Source organism: Anomaloglossus baeobatrachus, chromosome 11 (genome assembly GCF_048569485.1).
Source record: "Anomaloglossus baeobatrachus isolate aAnoBae1 chromosome 11, aAnoBae1.hap1, whole genome shotgun sequence".
Classification (NCBI taxonomy): Eukaryota; Metazoa; Chordata; class Amphibia; order Anura; family Aromobatidae; genus Anomaloglossus; species Anomaloglossus baeobatrachus.
In genome coordinates, this window is record NC_134363.1 from 4,882 (window position 1) to 27,726 (window position 22,845).

Genomic DNA, 22,845 nt, shown 5'->3' on the forward strand with positions numbered 1-22,845 from the left:
AAATATATTGCAGAACATTGCCCAGGGCATCACACTGCCTCTGCCAGCTGGCCTTCAGCCTGCAGTGCATCCTGGTGCTGTCTCTTCCCAAATAAACCACCCACACCCAGCTGTCCACATGATAAAAAAATAACTATTTTAGAAGCCCAAGTGTTCTATTGCTCGACCCCCGTTCTGCTCATCGTTTATGGGGCTGCCAGGAATAGCCTGTCTGTGAACTGTTTGTGGGACTACAAGGGGAAAGCAATGAATGGGACATGTGCAATCTCGACCTCCTGTCCGTTACAGAACGGGCAGCACTGCACAGACCCATTCTCACCATTCTGGACTACAGAATCGCTCAGTGGATAGAGGATTATTTGCAATTTTCAGAATAATCCTTTACCTTTCTTGGCAATTTGTGCAGTATCACCTCTTCTGAGTCTTCCGTGGGATCAGACCAGATAGGCTACACTTTGTAATTTTGTAATCCATTAATGAGCCCTGGGTACCCATGACTCTGTCCTTCTTGGGACCACCTTTATAAGACCTGCCATTTTGGAGATGCCATGACCATCCTATTCAGTTGTTTGGGAACGTCTTTGTAGGGAAATGCTGTGATGAGGACCCTCCACCTTTTATATACCACTCTGGCCCATTTACGTGGAGGACACTTGTAGTGTATTCTATATTATCACATTGGTTGGTATTCTGCATTACTTTCTTATACTTCTTATATTGACACGGAGTATTAAAAGTGAAAACTGTATTTCTTCCGGGACACCCCAATAAACGTGTACAAGGCAGAACAGATAATGAGGGTTGTCTGTATAATTCCCACCCTGCCTGCAATGTAATGACAGCACAAGGAAATTTCCGTACATTATTTCTTAGGAACACCAATTATTTTTCATTCCTGAAATTGTCAGACTGATCCTTGTTCATCTGGATAACTTACTGATCTTCTCTGTCGTCTGTAGGTGCGGGTGTCTTTTGACCTGAGTGACATACAGTTAAAGTATATAGATGAGGACAATGAAGAGGTAAGAGAATGGCCGCAGTCCTGGGAGGGTTTTTCTACTGTGCGGTAGCATACGTGTGTCTTCTCTGTTCTTGGTTTTGTTTCTGCTTTGTAGCCCATCGGGGGGGGGGGGGATATGTGAAAACTTTCAGGTTCTAATTGGTTAAATTGAGCCCCACTGCTCTGTTTGCAGCAATTTCCAGTCTAGTTCTGTAGAACGTTTCTGTATTGGTTCCTTGTGGCTGTCAACAGCTCCTTGTCCATTGCCACTTGTAATATTCTATGTGATCATCACATCACCAGGGCAGAATGCTATTCCCTGGGTGTGAACAGTAAGGCTGCTTTCCACCTCCGGTTTTTCCTGTGCGGCACAATCCGGCGCTTTGCAGAAAAACCGCAAACGTTTTTTTTTGCCACCGGTTGCGTTTTTTTGGCATAGACTTTCATTAGTGCCGGATTGTGCCGCATGGGCTTGCGTTCGGTCCGGTTTTTGCCGCATGCGGCAGATTTAGCCGATGCGTCGGCCGGATGGAACGCTGCCTGGCACGTTTTTTTTGTCTGGCAAAAAAAGCTGCATCCGGCCGATGCAGCGCAATTTGCAATGCATGCCTATGGACGCCGCATGCGGCGTGCTGCGGCAAACACCACATCCGGCCGCAGCATGCGGTTTTTTTTTTTCCACTGCGCATGCTCAGTAGCGTGCCGCAAGCGGCAAAAAACGGATGGGCCGCATGTCAAATTCGTATGCAAAGGATGCGGTATTGTCACCGCATCCGTTCCATAGGTTTTGGAGCCGGATTGGCCGGCTCTGCTAAAACCGGATGTGTGAAAGCAGCCTAAGTGGTTCACAGTATGTCACAAAAGTGAGCACACCCCTCACATCTTTTCATGGGACAATGATAATGATACAATGTAAAGTAAGTCAGTGTACAGCTTGTATAACTGGAAATTGTGTGCCCTCTAAATGACTCAATACAGCCATTAATGTCTAAACCACTGTCAACACAAGTGAGTACACCTGTAAGTGAAAATGGCTAAATTGTGCCCAAAGTTTAAATATTTTGTGTGCCCACAATTATTTTCAGGCACTGCCTTATTTCTCTTGGGCATGGAGTTGATTACAAGGAGCCACTGGAATCCTCTACCATAACCCATGACAACATATTGGACACTTTGCATTCTTCCACTTTCCATTTGAGGGTGTCCCACAGATGCTCAATATGGTTTAGGTCTGGAGACATGCTTGGCCAATTCAGCAACCTTACCCTCAGTTTTTTAAGCAAAGCAGTGGTTATCTTGGAGATGTGCTTAGGGCCATTATCCTGTTGGAATACTGCCTTGTGGCCCAGTTTCTGATGGGAGGGGGATTATGTTCTGCTTCAGTATGTCACTGTATATGTTGGCATTCATGGTTCCCTCAATGAACTGAAGTGCCCGCCCAGCTGGCAGCAGTCATTCAGCCCCAAACCATGACATTCCCACCACCATGCTTGACCGTATGACAGATGCACTTGTCTTTTTACTCCTCACCTGGTCGCCACCACACACGCAATACACTATCTGTACCAAATAATTTTATTTTGGTTTCATCAGACCAGAGGATATAGTTCCAGTAATCCATGTTCTTAGTCTGCTTGTATTCAGCAAACTGTTTGCAGGCTTTCTTGTGCATCATCTTTAGAAGAGACTTACTTCTAGGACAACAGCCATGCAGACCAATTTGATGCAGTTTTCAGTGTATGGCAGGGTTGGGGAACCTTTTTACTGCCGGGGGCCACTTGGAATTTTCTACCAACCATCGGGGGCCGCACAAAATTATCAACTTGCAAAACTACCCGGCTATATTGGGTCAAGCAATTAACTCACCCCTATTGTGGTGGCTGGAGCTGCTACTTTTTGGTGCGGCCGCGATGTTAGGTGATATTGATTATGTTGTTTCTCACAGCTGCTTTTCCACTGTGTAACTGAGTACACTGGGTGTACTCACTTTTGAAATATACTGTACGTTGATTTACTGCAAGCAGAGATCTTGAAAAGCAGGTTTTGTTTTCGTTTTTTTATTTTTTAAAAAAAACAACCCCCCCCTCCCCTTCCCCACACACACAAAACAAACTTGTAATATCAATGTCACTTTATCTTACCATTACCCTATTGCCTCCAAGAGGACATAGTAGTCGTCAGATTCGTGTCTCTAAGTGTAGGGAAGTAAGAAATCTCTTAGGGTACTTTCACACTTGCGTTTATTTCCTTCCGTTACAATCCGCCCTTTTGGAAAACAGCGGAATCCGTTAACGGATTCTGCTGTTTCCTATAGACTTGTATGGGTGACGGATTGTACCAAAAGGACCTGCATTGCTTCCGCTGGGCGACGCTCTGTTGCTTCCGCCCAGCGGGAGGAACGCAGCATGTAACGTTATTTTGAGCAGCGGAATCCTCTGGATTCCACTGCGCATGCTCTTCTTTTTTTTTTTTTTTTTTAATCAAACTTTATTTTGGCTCGCGGTGGCCGAACGTTCAGCTGAGCGCCCAGCCGTCGGCAAGCAACAGCGCTCAGCTGAGCGACCGGCCACCGGCATGCCCGGCCGCCGGCAAGTCACAGCGCTCAGCTGAGCGCCCGCCGGCATGCCCGGGCGCCGGCAAGTGACAGCGCTCAGCTGAGCGCCTGCCCGCTGGCATGCCCGGCCGCCGGCAAGTGACAGCGCTCAGCTGATCACCCGGCGGCCGGCTGCAGGGAGCGATCAGCTGATCACCCGGCGGCCGGCTGCAGGGAGCGATCAGCTGATCACCCGGCGGCCGGCTGCAGGGAGCGATCAGCTGATCACCCGGCGGCCGGCTGCAGGGAGCGATCAGCTGATCGTTTACAATAGTCTGCCGCTGGTAAAACTGTAAAAAAAAAAAATCAAAACGAATTGCGTTGTTTTGCAGCATCCGTTGCATCCGTTGTGCCACTATATGCAACACATCCGTTGCATCCGTTACACAACGCAATGCAACGGATACCGTTCAACGCAAGTGTGAAAGTACCCTTATGTAAGTCTTCCTGCCTGTATGTTGCAGTGAACAGAACGTTGGCAAGAATGAGGTTTAATTACAAAAACATATGCTGGAGTATAAGGTTTATTAATGGTGCTGTCTAATTGTGTACATCTGTCATTGCAGGTGTCTGTGAATAGCCAAGGTAAGTCTGTGCACATGTAGAACATTTGCTGCCTTTTTATTTCTAGGTTTGCACCTAATGTAATATTATTGAAGAAACAATCCCATGAAAATGTTAAGCTCAATTTAAGTGCATGTCCTAATACTTGCTGATTGCTGCTTCTTCTGTTATCTCTGACCCTCCGATCCTCTTTTGCAAGATGTGATAGGCAATGCAAATAGTAGAATCTCACAACCTCAGGCTGGCAGTGGTACTTTGGGGAGTTAAAAAAAAAAAAATAATTCTGCCCTCAAACTATAAAGATGAGATCATAGTACTGTTCCCCTACCCTCATACTACCTGTAATTCGGTGTGATGCTGGAGCTGCTCATTGGTGCTCCCCCTCCTTTCTGGGACTTTACATCACATATCAGTAGGCGTGACTTAACAGCCAGCTCCCTAAAAGCATAGAGAAGGCAACACCCCCGATGTGTGATGTAGTGTCCTAGAAGGAAGGGGGAGCACCATAAGAGTAGCTCCAGCGTTACACTAACTTACAGGTACTGTGAGGGTTAGGAACAACACTATGGTATCGTCTTTTATAGTTTGAGCGCATGGCCATTAGAAAAAGGTTTGTGGGGGTTTTATTTATTTATTTTTTTTTTTAATCTTCCAAAAGTACCCCTGTATGTGCTCTGGGCATGGCAGAACACTTGCTGGAGTTTTCATATGCAAATTAGCTGTTGTGTCTGTCACGCCCAGAGCAATTAAGGGAGTCTGTCACCCCAAAATGCACTTTAAGTGATCTATTAATTGTTGTAGGGGGCTCAGCTCCTATAACAACCATATTAGCACTGTACCTGTTCCTGGTACAGTGCCTGCGAAAATAACGGTTAATTCTTATGCAATTAAGGAGCCTTAAGTGCATCCTATGTCTGGCCAAGAGTTTGCATATTGTGGCCCCTGGGTGTATTAGTGCAGCTAGTGGCGTCTGAAGAAAGGAGACCAGGAGAACATGCCTGGCCATTGCGAACACGCTGGCAGCCTTCAGACATTGCTCTCTGAGGAGCGTGCACTTTCAATCAGTAGTTGAGGAAGGGCCCCAATATGCAAACAGTGCAGAGACATATAAACTTTGTATCATAATTGTATTGACACGCAGAATACAAAATACATCCGCTATAAATAATGGTGTTCAAAATCCAATTTAAATATAATCCAGAATTTGTGTTTTTGTATTGTTCATTCCACCTCCCAACAAAATGTCGTACCTACCACACATTCCAACCAATGTAACCTACATCTTTCCATGAAAAAGTAGGGGGAGCTTTGTCCTGAATGTTGTGATTTTTGTTGGCTTTTTTTTTTTTTTTTTTTTTAAATTTTCTCAAACTTTTTAGCTTAAACCTTACATGGAAGAACTCTTGGTTTTTGCATATTTTTGAAGCATTACACCTAAAGTCGGGGCATTACAGCTAGGTGTGGACCTGTCCTTCTCCATGACTCGCCTTCTTCTTTTTAATAAGCATTCTTTGCTACAACAAACCCTCTGATATTCTCCAGAGCTGTGTGATCATCACACATTGCCGGAGGCACAAGAACCAAATGAGGTATACAAGTCATAAGCTAATATTGGAGAACTAGGCAGACACGAGTGTACACTCAGAGATCACGTTGATGTTTGTCATCATTCTACTTTCTGCAAGACACAATATCATGAGATCTGATCTTTGCTCTTACTGTTCTTATGCTTCATGTTATCTGTCGGTTTTAGTTGTGTAGTTATTGATTTTATTTATATATAATTTTATTTATTTTTTTTAATTGCAGGTGAATATGAGGAAGCTTTAAAGGTAATTTATCTTTTACTTTAGTTTTAAATTTACACTTTTACCCCTTTGCCAGGTCATAGCTCTTCAAAACAATACCATTTGTAATACACTTGTATTGGATGTAACGCTTCTATGAGCCCATCTCAGTAGGGCTCACGTAGTACTGGATTATTATGCAGATTCTTCCTCCTGTCATGTCCGATACTTCCATATCAGACCAAAATGAGAAGAAGTTGTCACTGGGCTCCTGATGGTGGGTGTAAGATGTTTTGGAGTGAATCACAATTAGTCTGCCTCACAAGCTGAACTGGGCTGGCACCTACCCTGGGCTGCTCTGACACTGGGTATCTCCCAATACCTTCAGCAGCACAGGGTAGAGAAGGGAGGGTGTGACCTAAGTGATGGATCACAGGCCACAGCAATGCATTATGGAACTTGTAGTAACAGAACACAGCATGGGGAGAGCAATGGGTGGATGTAAACATCAGAGCTGCAGCTGCAGACACCAAGTGATGCTATCTGCATGATAAAAGGTTTATATTACTATAATTAGAGTATGAATGCATTTACTGACACATAATAGCACGATTGATGAATAAAAAATTGAATTAATTAGGGTAGTGGATAACTTCTTTTAAGCTATTGCATGAAAAAGTAGCCTGTTGCAATGTGTGTAAGGACTCGTGCAGACTAGTGTATAAATTGGACCTGTGCTAACTGACCCATGTTGTTCCTTAGGACTGTTCAGATGAACAATTTTTCTTGCTGTCCATGAGAAAAAAAAAATAAATCTCAGCATGCACTACTTTTTCTTCTGAGACTCACCCATTCAAGTCTACGTAGGGAAGAAAAATGTGTAAATGGAAATGAAATAAAAGCAGTGCTAAAGTAAAGAATCAATCCAGGATATAGAAAAGCACTTATAATGGATTAACAAAACTGGATACAAGGCTGTGCATCTCAGCGTCGAACATGTGCCAATCGAAGACTGGCCAGAGGAAGACGCATGTGCGACGCTGAGACGCGCAGCCTTGTAACCTGTTTTGATCCATTAAAAGTGGTGTGAGGCCACGTGCCCATGGGATAACGTACCCGAGGACTTTGACACAGGTTTCCTGCAGCTGCTCCCCAGAATCCACAGCTATCCATTGCTGTGGGTTCCGAGCATTTTTGTTGTGGTAAACCTGCGGGACAAGTGCGGAAATACCTGCGGACGTCCCGCCCTCTATCTCCATAGTGGAAAGGCTGGACATCCGCAGATATTTCCACATGAAAAATTGACATTGTTACATGCGACTGCGGGACATCCACAGCATATTCCGCAGCCGCACATACTGCAGCGTTGATACAGCACTCCCCAAATCCCATAGGATAACATGGGGCGTGTCTGTACTTGCGTAAACCTGCAGATTTATCTAGAAAATCCAGATAAATCCACGTGTTTACCGAGGCAAAATCCGCGAGTACGTTGTCCCGTGGGCACCTAGCCTAATATACCCTTGATCAATTGATTCTTTCTTCGTCAGCAGCACTTTTATTCCCATTTTATAACTTTTTCCCCTCAATACATACCGTACCTATCAAACAGTAGTGCCCTGCTTAATCCATGTGTATGAGAATAACAGCAGCAGAGGCTTGAAGAGCAAAGCTTTATAGCAGAATTGTGCCTGGTAGTAGCACACTTTTTCAAGGTGAGCATTCTACCTTAACAACCGGTGTTTGCCTGTTTGCTAAGATTTACCAACAAAATCTGCACTTTGGAGTGCCCTTCATTTTTCTCCTTTTTTTTTCCTCTAATTTTTGTGTTAAATATAAAACACCTTGTGGCCAAATATATAGTGTTTTTTTTTGTTTTTTTTTTTTAAATATGATGTATCTTAGTAAGCTTTACAGCTTTGTTGTTTTTTTTTTTTTTTTTTTGTTTTTATGTTTACAGTTTTTGTTTGGTAACCTGATGTAAAAGCTGCTGTTTTCTTGAATGTGGCATGGTTTTTCTCTTGTTTCCTCACTTCTCTGTTGCAGACTTTATGGTCCCTCTTGCCTGTATGTAATTCTAGACTGGATTGGGAAGGATAGCCAGTCCTGAGCACACCTAGTTGGCTTTAAAAAACAAACAAACTAAGAAATAGGGTGACCTCTGTTAAAAACAGAGAGGGGTAAGAACAAAATAAAATTAAAAAAAAAAAAAAGTTTATGGCAAATGACTGGTTGTCTTTTAAGCCCATTTACTAGCTAAAAGAATTCTATGTACACATCTTTTTAGGCACTGAGAAACCTCAAGATTTACACTTAAAACAGCTCCTCTAGGTCCATATGACAACACTTCTATCCTAGCCAAGAACAGAGTAGTGGATTTACTAAAGCTGCCTTTTTTAAACAGCACAACAATTCAGTAGACCGTGTATCGGAAACATTTTGGGTTACATAACATTTTTTGATCACTTTCCGTATAAGGCTGGGCACTTATGTCAGGGTTTCTGTGTAAATCCCCCAAAAACATGATTTCAACCCAGGACAGAACTACTTACTTTAATGAGGCAGATGGTGACACTTCAGACTCCGTTTAGTATCTGTTCCGGTGGTGTCCATCCTCTGTGGTCGTCCAACTTGTGCGCTAAAAAGACACCTAAAATGACGGGACACAACTGGAACAGAGACCAGACTAAGTCCAAAGTGGCTTCATGTGCCTGATTAGTTTGAGTACTTACGCTGGTGGTTTTGTCTGAAACGCTGTTTTAGGGATTTACAAGGAAACCCTAACATAAGTGCTAAGTGGAGAGCGCAGGATAAATATGAACAGAGTCTTGTACTGTTGTCTGTTTGGTCAGTCAGTCTATCTCCCAAAAAGCAGAATAAGAGTAGTTTTTTATTTCTTTTTCGCTCTATTGGGAGACCCAGACAATTGGGTGTATAGGCTATGCCTCCGGAGGCCGCACAAAGTACTACACTCAAAAGTGTTAGGCCCCTCCCCTTCTGCCTATACACCCCCCGTGCTCCCACGGGCTCCTCAGTTTTTTGCTTTGTGCGAAGGAGGTCAGACACGCACAGCACAGCTCCACAGATTAGTCAGCAGCAGCTGCTGACTATGTCGGATGGAAGAAAAGTGGGCCCATATAGGGCCCCCAGCATGCTCCCTTCTCACCCCACTCTTGTCGGCGGTGTTGTTAAGGTTGAGGTATCCATTGCGGGTACGGAGGCTGGAGCCCACATGCTGCTTTCCTTCCCCATCCCCCTCAGGGCTCTGGTGGAAGTGGGATCCTATCGGTCTCCAGGCACTGAGACCGTGCTCCATCCACAACTCCTGTGGAGCCTGCTGGATAGGAGCCGAGTATCGTTCAGGGACATGGCCCTGCATCTTGGAGGTACTCTGTATCCCTGTGGGGACCGCGCACGGCATCACCTCAGCTTTGCTGGGTGTGCTAGTGCACCGGGGACCGCGGCGCTGACCGGGTCTATATGTGCCATTACACACTCAGCGTCGCTGAGTGTGTTTATATGTAAGGGCTACCGCACTAACCGCCGCTGCCATGGGACACTGCGGCGCGGCTGGGACTTGTAGTTCGCCGGGGACTTTCACGCCGGCCGCGCTTTTACGCCGGCCGCGTTTATTACTAGAGTCCCCGGCTTCCTTGCGGCCTAGTTTACTTTTCTCCCGCCCTCAGCCCTGACAGGCAGGGGGAAGGGCGGGACGCTGCACGGAGCGAGCAGCTCTGAGGGCTGGAGTATGATTTACATACTCCACCCCCCTCACTGTGCACGGTGTGAGCACCAGTTCGCGCTCTTTCTCGGCCACGCCCACAGCTCCCTCATCTCGTCAGGACGCCGCAGCCATTCCTGTCAGCTCCACCGACGCTGCAGAAGAGGGACAAGTCCTGGGAGACCCAGACACGGTCTCTGGTGGCCTCACAACCGCTTTAGGCGGCTGGTAAGCAGCACCTGTTGGTGCTAGCCCCATGGTGCTGTAGGGTATTGGTACATTATTTGTGTATCATATATACTTTACACTGTATGAGCACAGTGCATTCTGGCTATATACCCTTTTGTGTAACTCAAGGAAAACTATAGCATGGCGCCCACAAAAGGCAGGGGTGCCAAAACACAGGCTTATTATGCTGCCTGCGCCGCTTGTAAGACCCCACTACCGGCAGGTTCCACTGACCCTCATTGTGTGCAGTGTTCGACCCCTGTGCCACTTCTTCAGCCGGAGCCTATGCTAAGAGGGGCCCAGGGGGAGCCACCTGTTGACACTGTCCAGGTGACGGGGACTGAGTTTGCTAAACTCTCTGAGACTATGGCTAAGATACTAGAAGCCTTGCAGTCCAGGCCGGTATCTCAGCAACTGGACCCTGTTGAATCGTTGTTCCCGGGCCCCCCTCAGTTGGACCAACAATGTCCTCCCGGGGTATCTCCTACATCCCAGTCTGAGGGTTCTGACTTAGACCCCAGCCCCAGATTGACTAAGCGGGCTCGCTTAGAATTTCCCTCGACATCATATTGTTTAGGGTCTCAGCGGGGGGAATCTTTGGTTGATGATGCGGAGACAGCTGATCAGGATTCTGATCCTGAGAGCGCTCTCAATCTTAATACTCCAGACGGGGACGCCATAGTAAACGATCTTATTGCGTCCATCCATCAGTTGCTGGATATTTCTCCCTCAGCCCCTCCGGCGGAGGAGTCAGCTTCTCAGCAGGAGAAATTTCGTTTCAGGTTTCCCAAGCGGACACAGAGTATGTTTCTAGACCACTCTGATTTTAGAGAGGCAATCCAGAATCACCATGCTTGTCCAGATAAGCGTTTTTCTAAGCGCCTTAAGGATACACGTTATCCTTTCCCCCCGGACGTGGTTAAAGGTTGGACTCAATGTCCCAAAGTGGATCCTCCAATCTCCAGACTGGCGGCTAGATCCATACTTGCAGTGGAAGATGGGGCCTCGTTCAAAGATGCCACTGACAGGCAGATGGAGCTCTGGTTGAAATCCATCTATGAAGCTATCGGAGCTTCTTTTGCCCCAGCATTCGCAGCCGTATGGGCGCTGCAAGCTATCTCAGCAGGTCAAGCGCAAATTGAAGCAGCCACATGCACGGCCGCGCCACAAGTGGCATCCATTACCACCCAGACCTCGGCAATTGCGTCTTACGCTATTGATGCTGTCCTGGACTCTGTGAGCCGTACGGCGGTGGCGACCGCCAATTCGGTGGTACTCCGCAGGGCCTTGTGGCTACGGGAATGGAAGGCAGATTCTGCTTCCAAAAAGCGCTTAACCAGTTTGCCAATTTCTGGCGACAGGCTGTTTGGCGAGCGTCTGGATGAAATCATCAAACAATCCAAGGGAAAGGATACTTCCTTACCCCAGCCCAAACAGAACATTCCCCAACAGAGGAGAGGGCAGTCGAGGTTTCGGTCCTTTCGGGGCGCGGGCAGGTCCCAATTCTCCTCGTCCAAAAGGTCTCAGAAAGAACAAAGGAACTCTGATGCATGGCGGTCTAAGTCACGTCCTAAAAAGAACATTGGAGGCACCGCTAACAAGGCGGCTTCCTCATGACTTTCGACCTCCTCTAGTAGCATCCTCGGTCGGTGGCAGGCTCTCCCGCTTTTGCGACGCCTGGCTGCCACAAATAAAAGACCGCTGGGTGAGAGACATTCTGTCTCACGGTTACAAGATAGAGTTCATCTCTCGTCCCCCGACTCGATTCTTCAGGTCTTCTCCGCCTCCCGAGAGAGCCGAGGCTCTTCTGCAGGCGCTGGGCACTCTGAAGGCAGAAGGAGTGGTGGTCCTGTTCCTCTTCATCAACAGGGCCACGGTTTTTACTCCAACTTGTTTGTGGTCCCAAAGAAGGACGGGTCTTTCCGTCCTGTCCTAGACCTGAAACTTCTCAACAAACACGTAAAGACCAGGCGGTTCCGGATGGAATCCCTTCGCTCAGTCATCGCCTCAATGTCCCAAGGAGATTTCCTTGCATCGATCGATATCAAAGATGCTTATCTCCACGTTCCGATTGCCCCAGAGCACCAGCGCTTCTTGCGCTTCGCCATAGGAAACGAACACCTGCAGTTCGTGGCACTGCCATTCGGCCTGGCAACAGCCCCACGGGTTTTCACCAAGGTTATGGCTACTGTAGTAGCGGTCCTCCATTCTCAGGGTCACTCGGTGATCCCGTACTTGGACGATCTGTTGATCAAGGCACCCTCTCTAGAGGCATGCCAACACAGCCTCGACGCTACCCTGGAGACTCTCCAGAGTTTCGGGTGGATCATCAATTTTCCAAAGTCAAATCTGACACCGGCCCAATCGCTCACATACCTTGGCATGGAGTTTCATACCCTCTCAGCGATAGTGAAGCTTCCGCTGATCAAGCAGCGGTCACTACAGACAGGGGTACAATCTCTCCTTCAAGGCCAGTCACACACCTTGAGGCGCCTCATGCACTTCCTGGGGAAGATGGTGGCAGCAATGGAAGCAGTCCCTTTCGCGCAGTTTCACCTGCGTCCTCTTCAATGGGACATCCTACGCAAATGGGACAGGAAGCCGACGTCCCTCGACAGGACCGTCTCCCTCTCTCAGGCGACCAAAGCTTCCCTTCGGTGGTGGCTTCTTCCCACTTCATTATCGAAGGGGAAATCCTTCCTACCCCCATCCTGGGAAGTAGTCACGACGGACGCAAGTCTGTCAGGGTGGGGAGCGGTTTTTCTCCACCACAGGACTCAGGGTACGTGGACCCGGCAAGAGTCCTCGCTTCAGATCAATGTTCTGGAAATTCGGGCAGTGTATCTTGCCCTGAAAGCGTTCCAGCAGTGGCTGGAAGGCAAGCAGATCCGAATTCAGTCGGACAATTCTACAGCGGTGGCATACATCAACCACCAAGGCGGCACACGCAGTCGACAAGCCTTCCAGGAAGTCCGGCGGATTTTGATGTGGGTGGAAGCCACGGCCTCCACCATATCCGCAGTTCACATCCCAGGCGTGGAAAACTGGGAAGCAGATTATCTCAGTCGCCAGGGCATGGACGCAGGGGAATGGTCCCTTCACCCGGACGTGTTTCAGGAGATCTGTTGCCGCTGGGGGGTGCCGGACGTCGACCTCATGGCGTCCCGGCACAACAACAAGGTACCAACGTTCATGGCACGGTCTCAAGATCCCAGAGCTCTGGCGGCAGACGCCTTAGTTCAGGATTGGTCGCAGTTTCAGCTCCCTTATGTGTTTCCTCCGCTGGCACTGTTGCCCAGAGTGTTACGCAAGATCAGGGCCGACTGCCGCCGCGCCATCCTCGTCGCTCCAGACTGGCCGAGGAGGTCGTGGTACCCGGATCTGTGGCATCTCACGGTCGGCCAACCGTGGGCACTACCAGACCGACCAGACTTGCTGTCTCAAGGGCCGTTTTTCCATCTGAATTCTGCGGCCCTCAACCTGACTGTGTGGCCATTGAGTCCTGTATCCTAGCGTCTTCAGGGTTATCTCAAGAAGTCATTGCCACTATGAGACAGGCTAGGAAACCAACGTCCGCCAAGATTTATCACAGGACGTGGAAAATTTTCCTGTCGTGGTGCTCTGCTCAGGGTTTTTCTCCCTGGCCATTTGCATTACCTACTTTTCTGTCCTTCCTTCAATCTGGACTGGAAAAGGGTTTGTCGCTCGGTTCCCTTAAGGGACAAGTTTCAGCGCTCTGTGTTTTTCCAGAAGCGCCTAGCTAGACTTCCACAGGTACGCACGTTCCTGCAGGGAGTTTGTCACATCGTTCCACCTTACAAGCGGCCGTTAGAACCCTGGGATCTAAACAGGGTGCTGATGGTTCTTCAGAAAGCACCATTCGAGCCAATGAGAGATATCTCCCTCTCACGACTTTCGCAGAAAGTGGTTTTTCTAGTAGCAGTCACTTCTCTTCGGAGAGTGTCTGAGCTAGCAGCGTTGTCGTGCAAAGCCCCTTTTCTGGTTTTTCACCAGGACAAGGTGGTTCTACGTCCGGTTCCGGAGTTTCTCCCTAAGGTGGTATCCCCCTTTCATCTCAATCAGGATATTTCCTTACCCTCTTTTTATCCTCATCCAGTTCACCAATGTGAAAAGGATTTGCACTTGTTAGATCTGGTGAGAGCACTCAGACTCTACATTTCTCGTACGGCGCCCCTGCGCCGCTCGGATGCACTCTTTGTCCTTGTCGCTGGCCAGCGTAAAGGGTCACAGGCTTCCAAATCAACCCTGGCTCGGTGGATCAAGGAGCCAATTATCGAAGCTTACCGTTCGGCTGGGCTTCCGGTTCCCTCAGGGCTGAAGGCCCATTCTACCAGAGCCGTGGGAGCGTCCTGGGCTTTGAGGCACCAGGCTACGGCTCAACAGGTGTGTCAGGCGGCTACCTGGTCGAGCCTGCACACTTTCACGAAGCACTATCAGGTGCATACCTATGCTGCGGCGGATGCCAGCCTAGGTAGACGAGTCCTTCAGGCGGCGGTTGCCCACCTGTAGGAAAGGGCCGTTTTACGGCTCTCTTACGAGGTATTATTTTACCCACCCAGGGACTGCTTTTGGACGTCCCAATTGTCTGGGTCTCCCAATAGAGCGAAAAAGAAGGGAATTTTGTTTACTTACCGTAAATTCCTTTTCTTCTAGCTCTAATTGGGAGACCCAGCACCCGCCCCTGTTTTTTTGTGTACACATGTTGTTCATGTTGAATGGTTTCAGTTCTCCGATTTTCCTTCGGATTGAAGTTACTTTAAACCAGTTTATAATTATTTTTTCCTCCTTCTTGCTTTTGCACCAAAACTGAGGAGCCCGTGGGAGCACGGGGGGTGTATAGGCAGAAGGGGAGGGGCCTAACACTTTTGAGTGTAGTACTTTGTGCGGCCTCCGGAGGCATAGCCTATACACCCAATTGTCTGGGTCTCCCAATTAGAGCTAGAAGAAAAGGAATTTACAACCATTAATTGCTTTTTATTCAGATTTTTCAGCAGGATTATAGCAGGCTCTAACCGGCTGCTGTACCCTGGGGTCATCCCATGACCTTGGGGTACCATGGTAATGATCGTAATAGTGGGGGGCCAATCTTGTCGAATAGGGTCTTTTAAACCCACTGCTATTGCAACAGTGGTATTTAAAGGGTTCATCGGCCGAGATTGATTCCAAAACCGGACGGGGACGTGTCAGCTGTTATGAAGGAATAAGGCCCCTTAAGCGCCATTTTTATAGTTATCGGCAGTTGCTAAGATGTTAAGACTGTTTTGTAAATTCAGCGCATCTTGTACATTTCATCAAACCTAAAACCTCTTAATCTGCATAGTTTGAGCCAAAATATTGGCGCACAATGCCACATCTTAATCTACTTCTCATGCTCAAAACTCCACCTTTTTACTACAAAGCCAAGCCCTCATGTTGAGCAAGACACGAATTACATGGTATTCAAGACATGTAAGAGGTTTTTTTTGGAGGGGCACAAATTTCTCAGAATTCCGTTTTTAGTTTAGCTTTGTAAATCCTCAATTTGTAGATCGTCACCTTTCACATCATTATGTACTTGTATGACTGGCATATTCAAACCGGTAAAGATGTGACTATTGATGTGGATGGTGATCTAAATCCGGTGTCCTAATGGCAGCGCTAAGGCAGAGGCACCGAGCGGATCTGGATGTGATGCAGTTGGAGGTTTCAGTCTTTTGACTTGTAGCATTGGTGACGACACAGGATATTACTGTCACAAAAACTGTCTGCATGTATGGGATGTACATGAGATGACCTTTCCTATATTCTGGTGGTTTTCCTTTAATAAATGGCAGTGAACCGTCAAATATCCATCTGTACATATCCAATTTTTTTACTAGATTGCAGTGAACCAGGGAGGAATCTTGCGTATCAATGTGTATGAAGAACAGCAGCCCGGCCAGACGGTCAGAAGCCAGCAGCTTCTCGAAACCTCAGCGTGTGGCACCATAAGAGAAGACAAAAGTGATGTGTTGAATAAATCCTTGGTTGCAAGATCAGCAGCGCCAGAAAGACAAACAGAAGAGATCTCCACAGAGATGACGGTACGTTCCCTAAATATGCATACCTATCAAGTATTTATTTGTTGCTGAAAAAATCCCCAGTGGAAAAAAAATAATTTAAAATAAGCTGATCCTTTTTATTTAAGATTTTGAATTTTTTTTTCTTTTTGTTGTCTCGCTATTTTCTGTACATAATTACGGTAGAACCATTTTGCTTGTGCTGATGTGATCTTCATTGAGTGATCTATACAGCAACCACACTGTAGAAAACAATAATTTGGGGATAGTTCTTATGGGAGAGTTTTCTAAGCGTGCTCTGTGACCTGTGCAGAGGTCAATGTGCAGGAAGGAGGAAAAGGTGAGCTGTTACATCACCCATTGTGGTTTAGTGGATCCTGTGTTATCTATATAAAAGTATTACTAATCATTGTAATCTTACACGAGATGATGAAAGGTCTAGAGAAAGTGATCCATAAAGAACAGGATTCTTAGTATTTTTTGAGGCTCAGTGGCCAGGCGTTGACTGCTCATTCTAGTAGTCTGGCCAGCCCCCTTCTCAGTTGTGGCTGATGTCGTCGTAGGCTAACTTAACTGTTGCAATGAGCAGACAGCCAGCCCCTTTCACGCACAGCACTGATCACCTGCCGATACCGGAAATAATGTCCTTGGTTGGGCACTGGAAATGAAGCTTGCGGTATGGTCAGATGATCGGGGGCACCTGGTTTAAGACAACTATATTCGTAAGACAAGTCATGTTACTCCTTTTTAAAGGGATTTTCCAATACCCAAAGTACTATTTCCAAAAAGCATGAGAAGTATAAATAGTGCTGTTGTCACCCCCTCAAGTCCCGTCAATTTTTTTTTTTTTTTTTTCTCATTCCGTAATCCTTCTCGCAGTTAATTTGTTTATATGGCTTCTGGGGTCTACAATTCCAATAAAGCCATGTATTCCAGTTAATTATTGTATTTCCAGTGGCTTTAGTGTAGGCCGGCTGAACATACGACAGATGGGATTTATATGGCACAGAAGCCCTTTACCCTTAGGGTCAGAGTCTGGGTCTCTTACATACAGACTAACCATTATCTGTTCTTTTATCAGAAGAATGGCTTTGTACATATCTGTTGCTGTTATCACGGAGGATGTTATTGTTGGGAAGTACGCCTTGTACTATAGATGTTTGTGTGTTGTCATATTTTGCAATCCGTAAAAAACAAAACATTACAATGTGTCCACAGAGAATCATTGATGGGTGCCCTCTACTGAACTTGTCCTCTTCTGGATAAATATGATCTTTGGTCATAGGTCACATGGTTAGACTGTAACTGTAGAAAATATCCAAAATATTCTTTATACTCCCCAGCATAAAACATTTAGATACTTGGTTTTCTTCTATCGCAGCAATATTACATTTCAGGATTTATTTAGCACAGAAGAGAGACGCACGTCCGAGAGGTGAATAATAACATTTTGTTCCACAGCTTCCTGGGCCCATTAATAAGAGGCTGTGTAGAGCTGTTGTGCCATTCGGCTAATAGATCATAAAAGAAATACAGCGGACGTATTCAACCCACTCACCAATGACACAATGACATGCACATAACTGAGCGCCAACTATCAATCCCTTGTAACTTTTAAGACGCTTTATTAGTTTTACGCTTCAGTATGCGTATTTGATCAGATCTGACCTGTACACCCATGATTAGCACAAGTAATTGGAAATTTGTTTACCACAGCCAGTCATATGTTTCAGTTCAAAGAAGCATGTGACCGCTTCTGCCAGTCACTGGTAGCAGTGGTGATTTGCTAGTAGAGAAAGCGGAGACTGGTGGGGGACCCAGCATCAGCATATAGGGGATCTGCTCAGGAGTATGCATATCTAGTTAGGTCATGCTGTTTTTTTTCAGAAAATAAAGTAGTGCACAATATTTTTATGACTTCAGGGTCTAAACTGACTGAAGCAATAGAGAATACATTGTAAAGCAGGCCTGGATGTGATAGGTGTAAGAAAAGAAAGATTTCATTACGTGCATGTACATGCCATGGAAACATGTATGCACTAGAAATCTACCAAGTCAGCAATGCAGACTATCAGGTGTCTGTAGAGTACTGGGACCTTTGCTTCATTTCCTGCATGATTGATGTCTTCTGGGACCGGCGCTATCACTAGACCTCCTTTACATGCATTACCTGGATCTACCGTAATACACCGTGTAGATATATTCAGCCAATAGCGAGTAACCTAAAGCGTGCCTTTGTGTATCTAAAACTGATACGCCGAAACCTCTCCAGTGGACTGGAAATAAAGATGCAACCCTGAGAAATAGTAGATTCCTAAACTGGTGGATACACTAAAATAACCAAAGCTTGCATCCAAAACCAATCCCCCTCCTTCACTTTACAGGAACTTAAATGATCACACTTTTCTTGTGTTACTGCATTCTCCTTTTTCTACCTACCACTATTTTTCTTGATGTTTCCTTTCTTTTACTGTTGGTAGGAAGAACTTTGCCAAAATGATGGAGGGGGGAGTATCCAAGCTGCCTGGTTCATCAATTACATCCAGACAGTGTGTATCTTATTACTTTTCTGATTGTTAATTTAGTCTTATTTTATAACATGTCATATATAGATCTATTAAGGGAATCCTGCCCCTTGATTTATAAACCGCCCTCTGTGTGGATTGGGCGAGACCTGCCACTCCGCTGGAGCGGGCCAATGGTCCAAGCAGAGAGGGCAGGGCTATTCCTATCGTCTCCTGCCGACTCCTCAATATGTTTTCTCTGAAACAAGTCTGCGGAAAACATACCTGGCTGCAATCATGCTGCTCGGGGTTTGGGCAGATGAATCGAGGAACAGGTTCTCTTTTCACAGCACTGACCATAGCTTGTATCATGATGCTGAATTTTGCCTCCATATTTTTGTAGTCTCTCATGTTAATGTATCTATCTATACCAGCAGATTCTATTTAGTAATCCTTCAATTTGAATTGGAAAAAAACTAACTAAAACTGCTAAATATGGTGTAGGATAACAAAATGGACAATATTCACTTCTTTCGTTTCCTCCGGTGGTCAAATTCTGACCCTTGCGTGTCACTTCCAGTGTTAAAGGGAATATGACAGCACATAATGATTTGTTGAAACTAAGCATAGGCGCTCAGTGCACCCTTGGTATGGCCACACGTTTAAAGGGAACGTGTCACCAGGAATTGTCCCTTATAACCTGCGGCCAGCGCCAATGAGCCCTTATATACAGCATTCCAGAATGCTGTGTGTAAGAGCCCAGGCCACTCTGTACGAGGGGCTGCTAAGTCTTTGGCTTTACCCAGAAAGAAACGAGATAGGATTTACGTTTATTCCACATATTCTCCATTGATGTCAACACAATTCTACAAATGATGTGAAATTTGGTACTCTTGAGGTGTTTCTTCAGGTTTGGAAACAGATGATAGTCGGAGAGAGCTTAAGCTGGTGAATAAGGTGGCTGGTCAACCAGCTGGAAGCCCAACTCTGCCAGTTTTGCAGTGGTCGCTTGTGCAGTGTGAGCAGAGGTGTTGTCTTGCAGGAACAAGATTCCTTTGGACAGCTTGCCACGCCTATTGGCCTTCAGACCTGCCTTCAATTAATCTAAAGATTCAATGTAATACCTTGCATTGATGGTGGAACCCTTTTGAAGGTAGTCCTCTAGCAGCACGCCTTCCTTATCCCAGAACACAGATGCCATCACCTTAGTGGCTGATTTTTGCACCCTGAACTTCTTTGGACGGGGAGAACCACTGTGCCCCCACTCTTTTGACTGCTCCTTGTTTTCAAGGTCCTACAAATAAATCCAGTTCTCATCCATCATGACCAGTTGATCCAGGAAGTTCTTATCAGTCCATAAACGCTGATAAATGGTGCGGGAAGTTTTCACTTGCATGCTTCTCTGATCTGTTGTCAAAGATTTGGGGACTCTCTTTGCAGATGGCTTCCTTTTTTCCAAATGTTCATGGATAATGACACAAACACGTTCACGGGAAATCCCCATAATGTCTGCTATTGCTTTAGCTGAAATTCGTCGATTCTCCAGTATGAGGTTGTGCACAGCATCGACTATCTCCGGAACAACAACCACTCTCGGTCATCCAGGACGTTCCTCATCATTGGTGCTGAAGTGGCTCATTTTAAATTTGGGAACCCAGATCTTAATTGTGGAATATGAACGGCATTGATACCCCAATGTCTGCGACATATTACCATGAATGTCCTTCGCGTACTTTTTCTTTGCAGAAACAAGAATTTTATCACTTCTCTGCTCTCAATTCCTGTGAATATCGCATTAGACTCCACCGTTTTGTTTTCATGTGTGCGTATAACACTGTAGCCATAAGCAACAAACACACAAGTTTGAAAACCTATATTAGATATAAGGCTTTCATGTGATGAAACATTTATCATAGAAACAAAAAAGATCACAAAGCCAAATCAACAGCCCCTTGTATAACGTAAAAAAGACCTTTTTATTATACTCACCTGCGGGGCGGTCGGGTCTGATGGGCGTCTTGGGTCCAGTGCCTCCTCTATCCTGTGCAGTCGCCATCTCCTTCCCATCCCGATGTCGATGGCGCGTGCTACGTCATCCACACAGAGGCCTCCATTGTGCTCCTGCGCATGCACAATTTGATCTGCTCGGCTGAGGACTTACTGGTGAATGTTGCAGCTTATAGGGGACAAATCCTAGTGACAGGTTCCCTTTAGTGCACCTTCCCACCTACTTGTTTTTCCTCTATCTCTGCCCTGACTCAAAAAACATCAGCTCTATCAAACTGGAGGGGGAGCAAATATAGATGGGATACAAGCAGGTGTGGGGGTGCACGTAAATACATGTACTTCGCTTTAACAGTCATTCTGTGCTGACAATCCCTTTAATCATTTGACCATCACAATAGTCATATGGCCCACTACTGACATTCACTTCTGAAATTAGAACCTCTATGATGACAGACCCCGTTATGAGTCAATGGGGTCCATCAGGTGCCACAATTGTGCGCCATGTGACTGATCTGATCTCTTGCTGTCATGATTTTCATTTTTATGTTCCTACTATTAAGTTGAGTATTGTGTTTCTATAATCTCACAGGATCCTTTAGGAACCATTGCACATGTATACGTCAGATCAGCCAGAGCCCTTATTTTGTTGCCCAAATGGGTTATCTAGATTTTAAAATGGCCAGTAATGTGTTAAATAAACCAAAAGCAACACGCCTGGCTTATTTTCTCTTCTAGTATGGCTTCCGGCTTCATTTCCATGTAGATGGCATGTGAACATGCTGCAGTGCTGGCATCCCTGTTCAGCAATGGCAGCCAAGATGCCACTAGTGCATTATGTGGCTGCTTGGATCATGTGCCATCCCCTTGTAAATAAAGACCAGGATCACATCTGGGGGAGAAAATAATGGAATAGTGTTTAATTTTTGTTGTTTTACCAGATGTTCAGATGATGTTATAGAATATATCTCTGCCGTACAAAACCACAGGCTGCTGTAACAAAAAACCCTCTTTTTGTGATTTGTGAAAGTAAAATACATTACTAGTATTATTTGTGAAATATGGTAAAAAAAAAAACACCTTTAAAATAATTGCGTCCAGGTCTTGGCCTTACGACCTGTTGGTGTATTATTCTGATCAATCTCCTCTATTACAGCAGCAACATAACCCAACCACAGATATTGCGTGTCCTCAGGATCCCCCAGACTGGTTTACCAACTACATGGACAGGGTGAGTGTTTGTTTCATAGCCTCGTTTTATGTAAGATTGTTAAAAAAAAAAAAAAAAAAAAAATGTTTACACCTATACCTTACAAATTTCATTGTCATGTGATAACGTTTAAAGAATAGTTATATGTTGGTCGATATGGTCGTTAATAAAGCAAATGTAAAAAATGTAAGCTAGTTTTCTTCTTTCTTTAGTTCAAGGAGCAAATTGTTCATGAAACGGTAGAGAAGGTGACCCAGATGATGAGGGATCGGCTGTCCCAGAGCCAGGATTGGATGTCAGACAGCAGTTCCCTCTCCGCTCCTATTCCAGAACCAGAACGAGAACCATCTATAGGCTCCTTGTATGATTGGCTCTTAGCTTGTAGTAACTGCAAGAAAAGGATCTTGGGCATACGGTATCAGTGCAGGTAAGTTCATGTTCACCCTCGAGAGAAGCCAGAAGTGAAGCTAATTAGCTTGTGACCATAAGTATGTAAATTGCATATGAGATTACTGCTCAAACTGTCAAACAGCGCAGAATCCTAAGTGCGTGTATATTACTCACTGTTGGGATTCAGTCAAATACTGTCCCTTTTTAAATGTACGCCTGGCTCAGAAAACTCAGTATAAGCGTGGCATTGTTTCACGTCACTGTCAGTGAAGAGTTGGCTGTGAATGTATGGCCATCACCATTGATTTTGTTTGGAAGTTACAGTAATTGGTGAAGAAAATCGCACAACTATTGCACCATGTCAGACAACACATGACAGGGACCTCTTTCTTAGGATGGCTGCAGGTCCTGCTGATGGGACCCACATTTATACCGCCATCCTCTGCAGGTGTCTATCCCTAACCTTATCCTGTCGGTCCAACAGTGCAGGATTGTCACAGAATTTTAAGTCCATGGGTTACAATGTTTCAAAACTTACAACGGCAAATATTCTCGTGACTGACCGATCCAGCACAAAAAGTGTGCTCCCTACTGTGACAAGCCTATCTCCATCAATAGGTTCCACCCTTATAAAATAACACCCATACTCCCCTCCAGTGCTGTTCTAGTGGTTCAGCACTGCCTCTCCTGGGGCTCAGGTGACATGATATGTCAAGCAATCCCTGCAGCCAATAAGCGCTGGCTTCACTCTCCCCTGCTGCGAACAAATCACATACATCTAAAGG

At 45.8% G+C, this 22,845-nt stretch overlaps 1 protein-coding gene across 1 annotated transcript in view; it reads left to right on the top strand.

Moving 5' to 3' along the window:
* Positions 1-959: 959 nt before the first annotated feature.
* The window catches only part of NBR1 (NBR1 autophagy cargo receptor), a gene marked incomplete at its 5' end in the record, with an annotated part of 74,574 nt that continues 52,688 nt past the window's right edge, over positions 960-22,845 (top strand). Inside the window, 7 exons of the mRNA XM_075328498.1 lie at positions 960-1,022; positions 4,160-4,178; positions 5,967-5,989; positions 15,773-15,976; positions 18,433-18,501; positions 21,617-21,691; positions 21,883-22,097. Of these exons, the coding sequence (XP_075184613.1) occupies positions 960-1,022; positions 4,160-4,178; positions 5,967-5,989; positions 15,773-15,976; positions 18,433-18,501; positions 21,617-21,691; positions 21,883-22,097 (668 nt within the window). The remainder of the gene's footprint in view (positions 1,023-4,159; positions 4,179-5,966; positions 5,990-15,772; positions 15,977-18,432; positions 18,502-21,616; positions 21,692-21,882; positions 22,098-22,845) is intronic.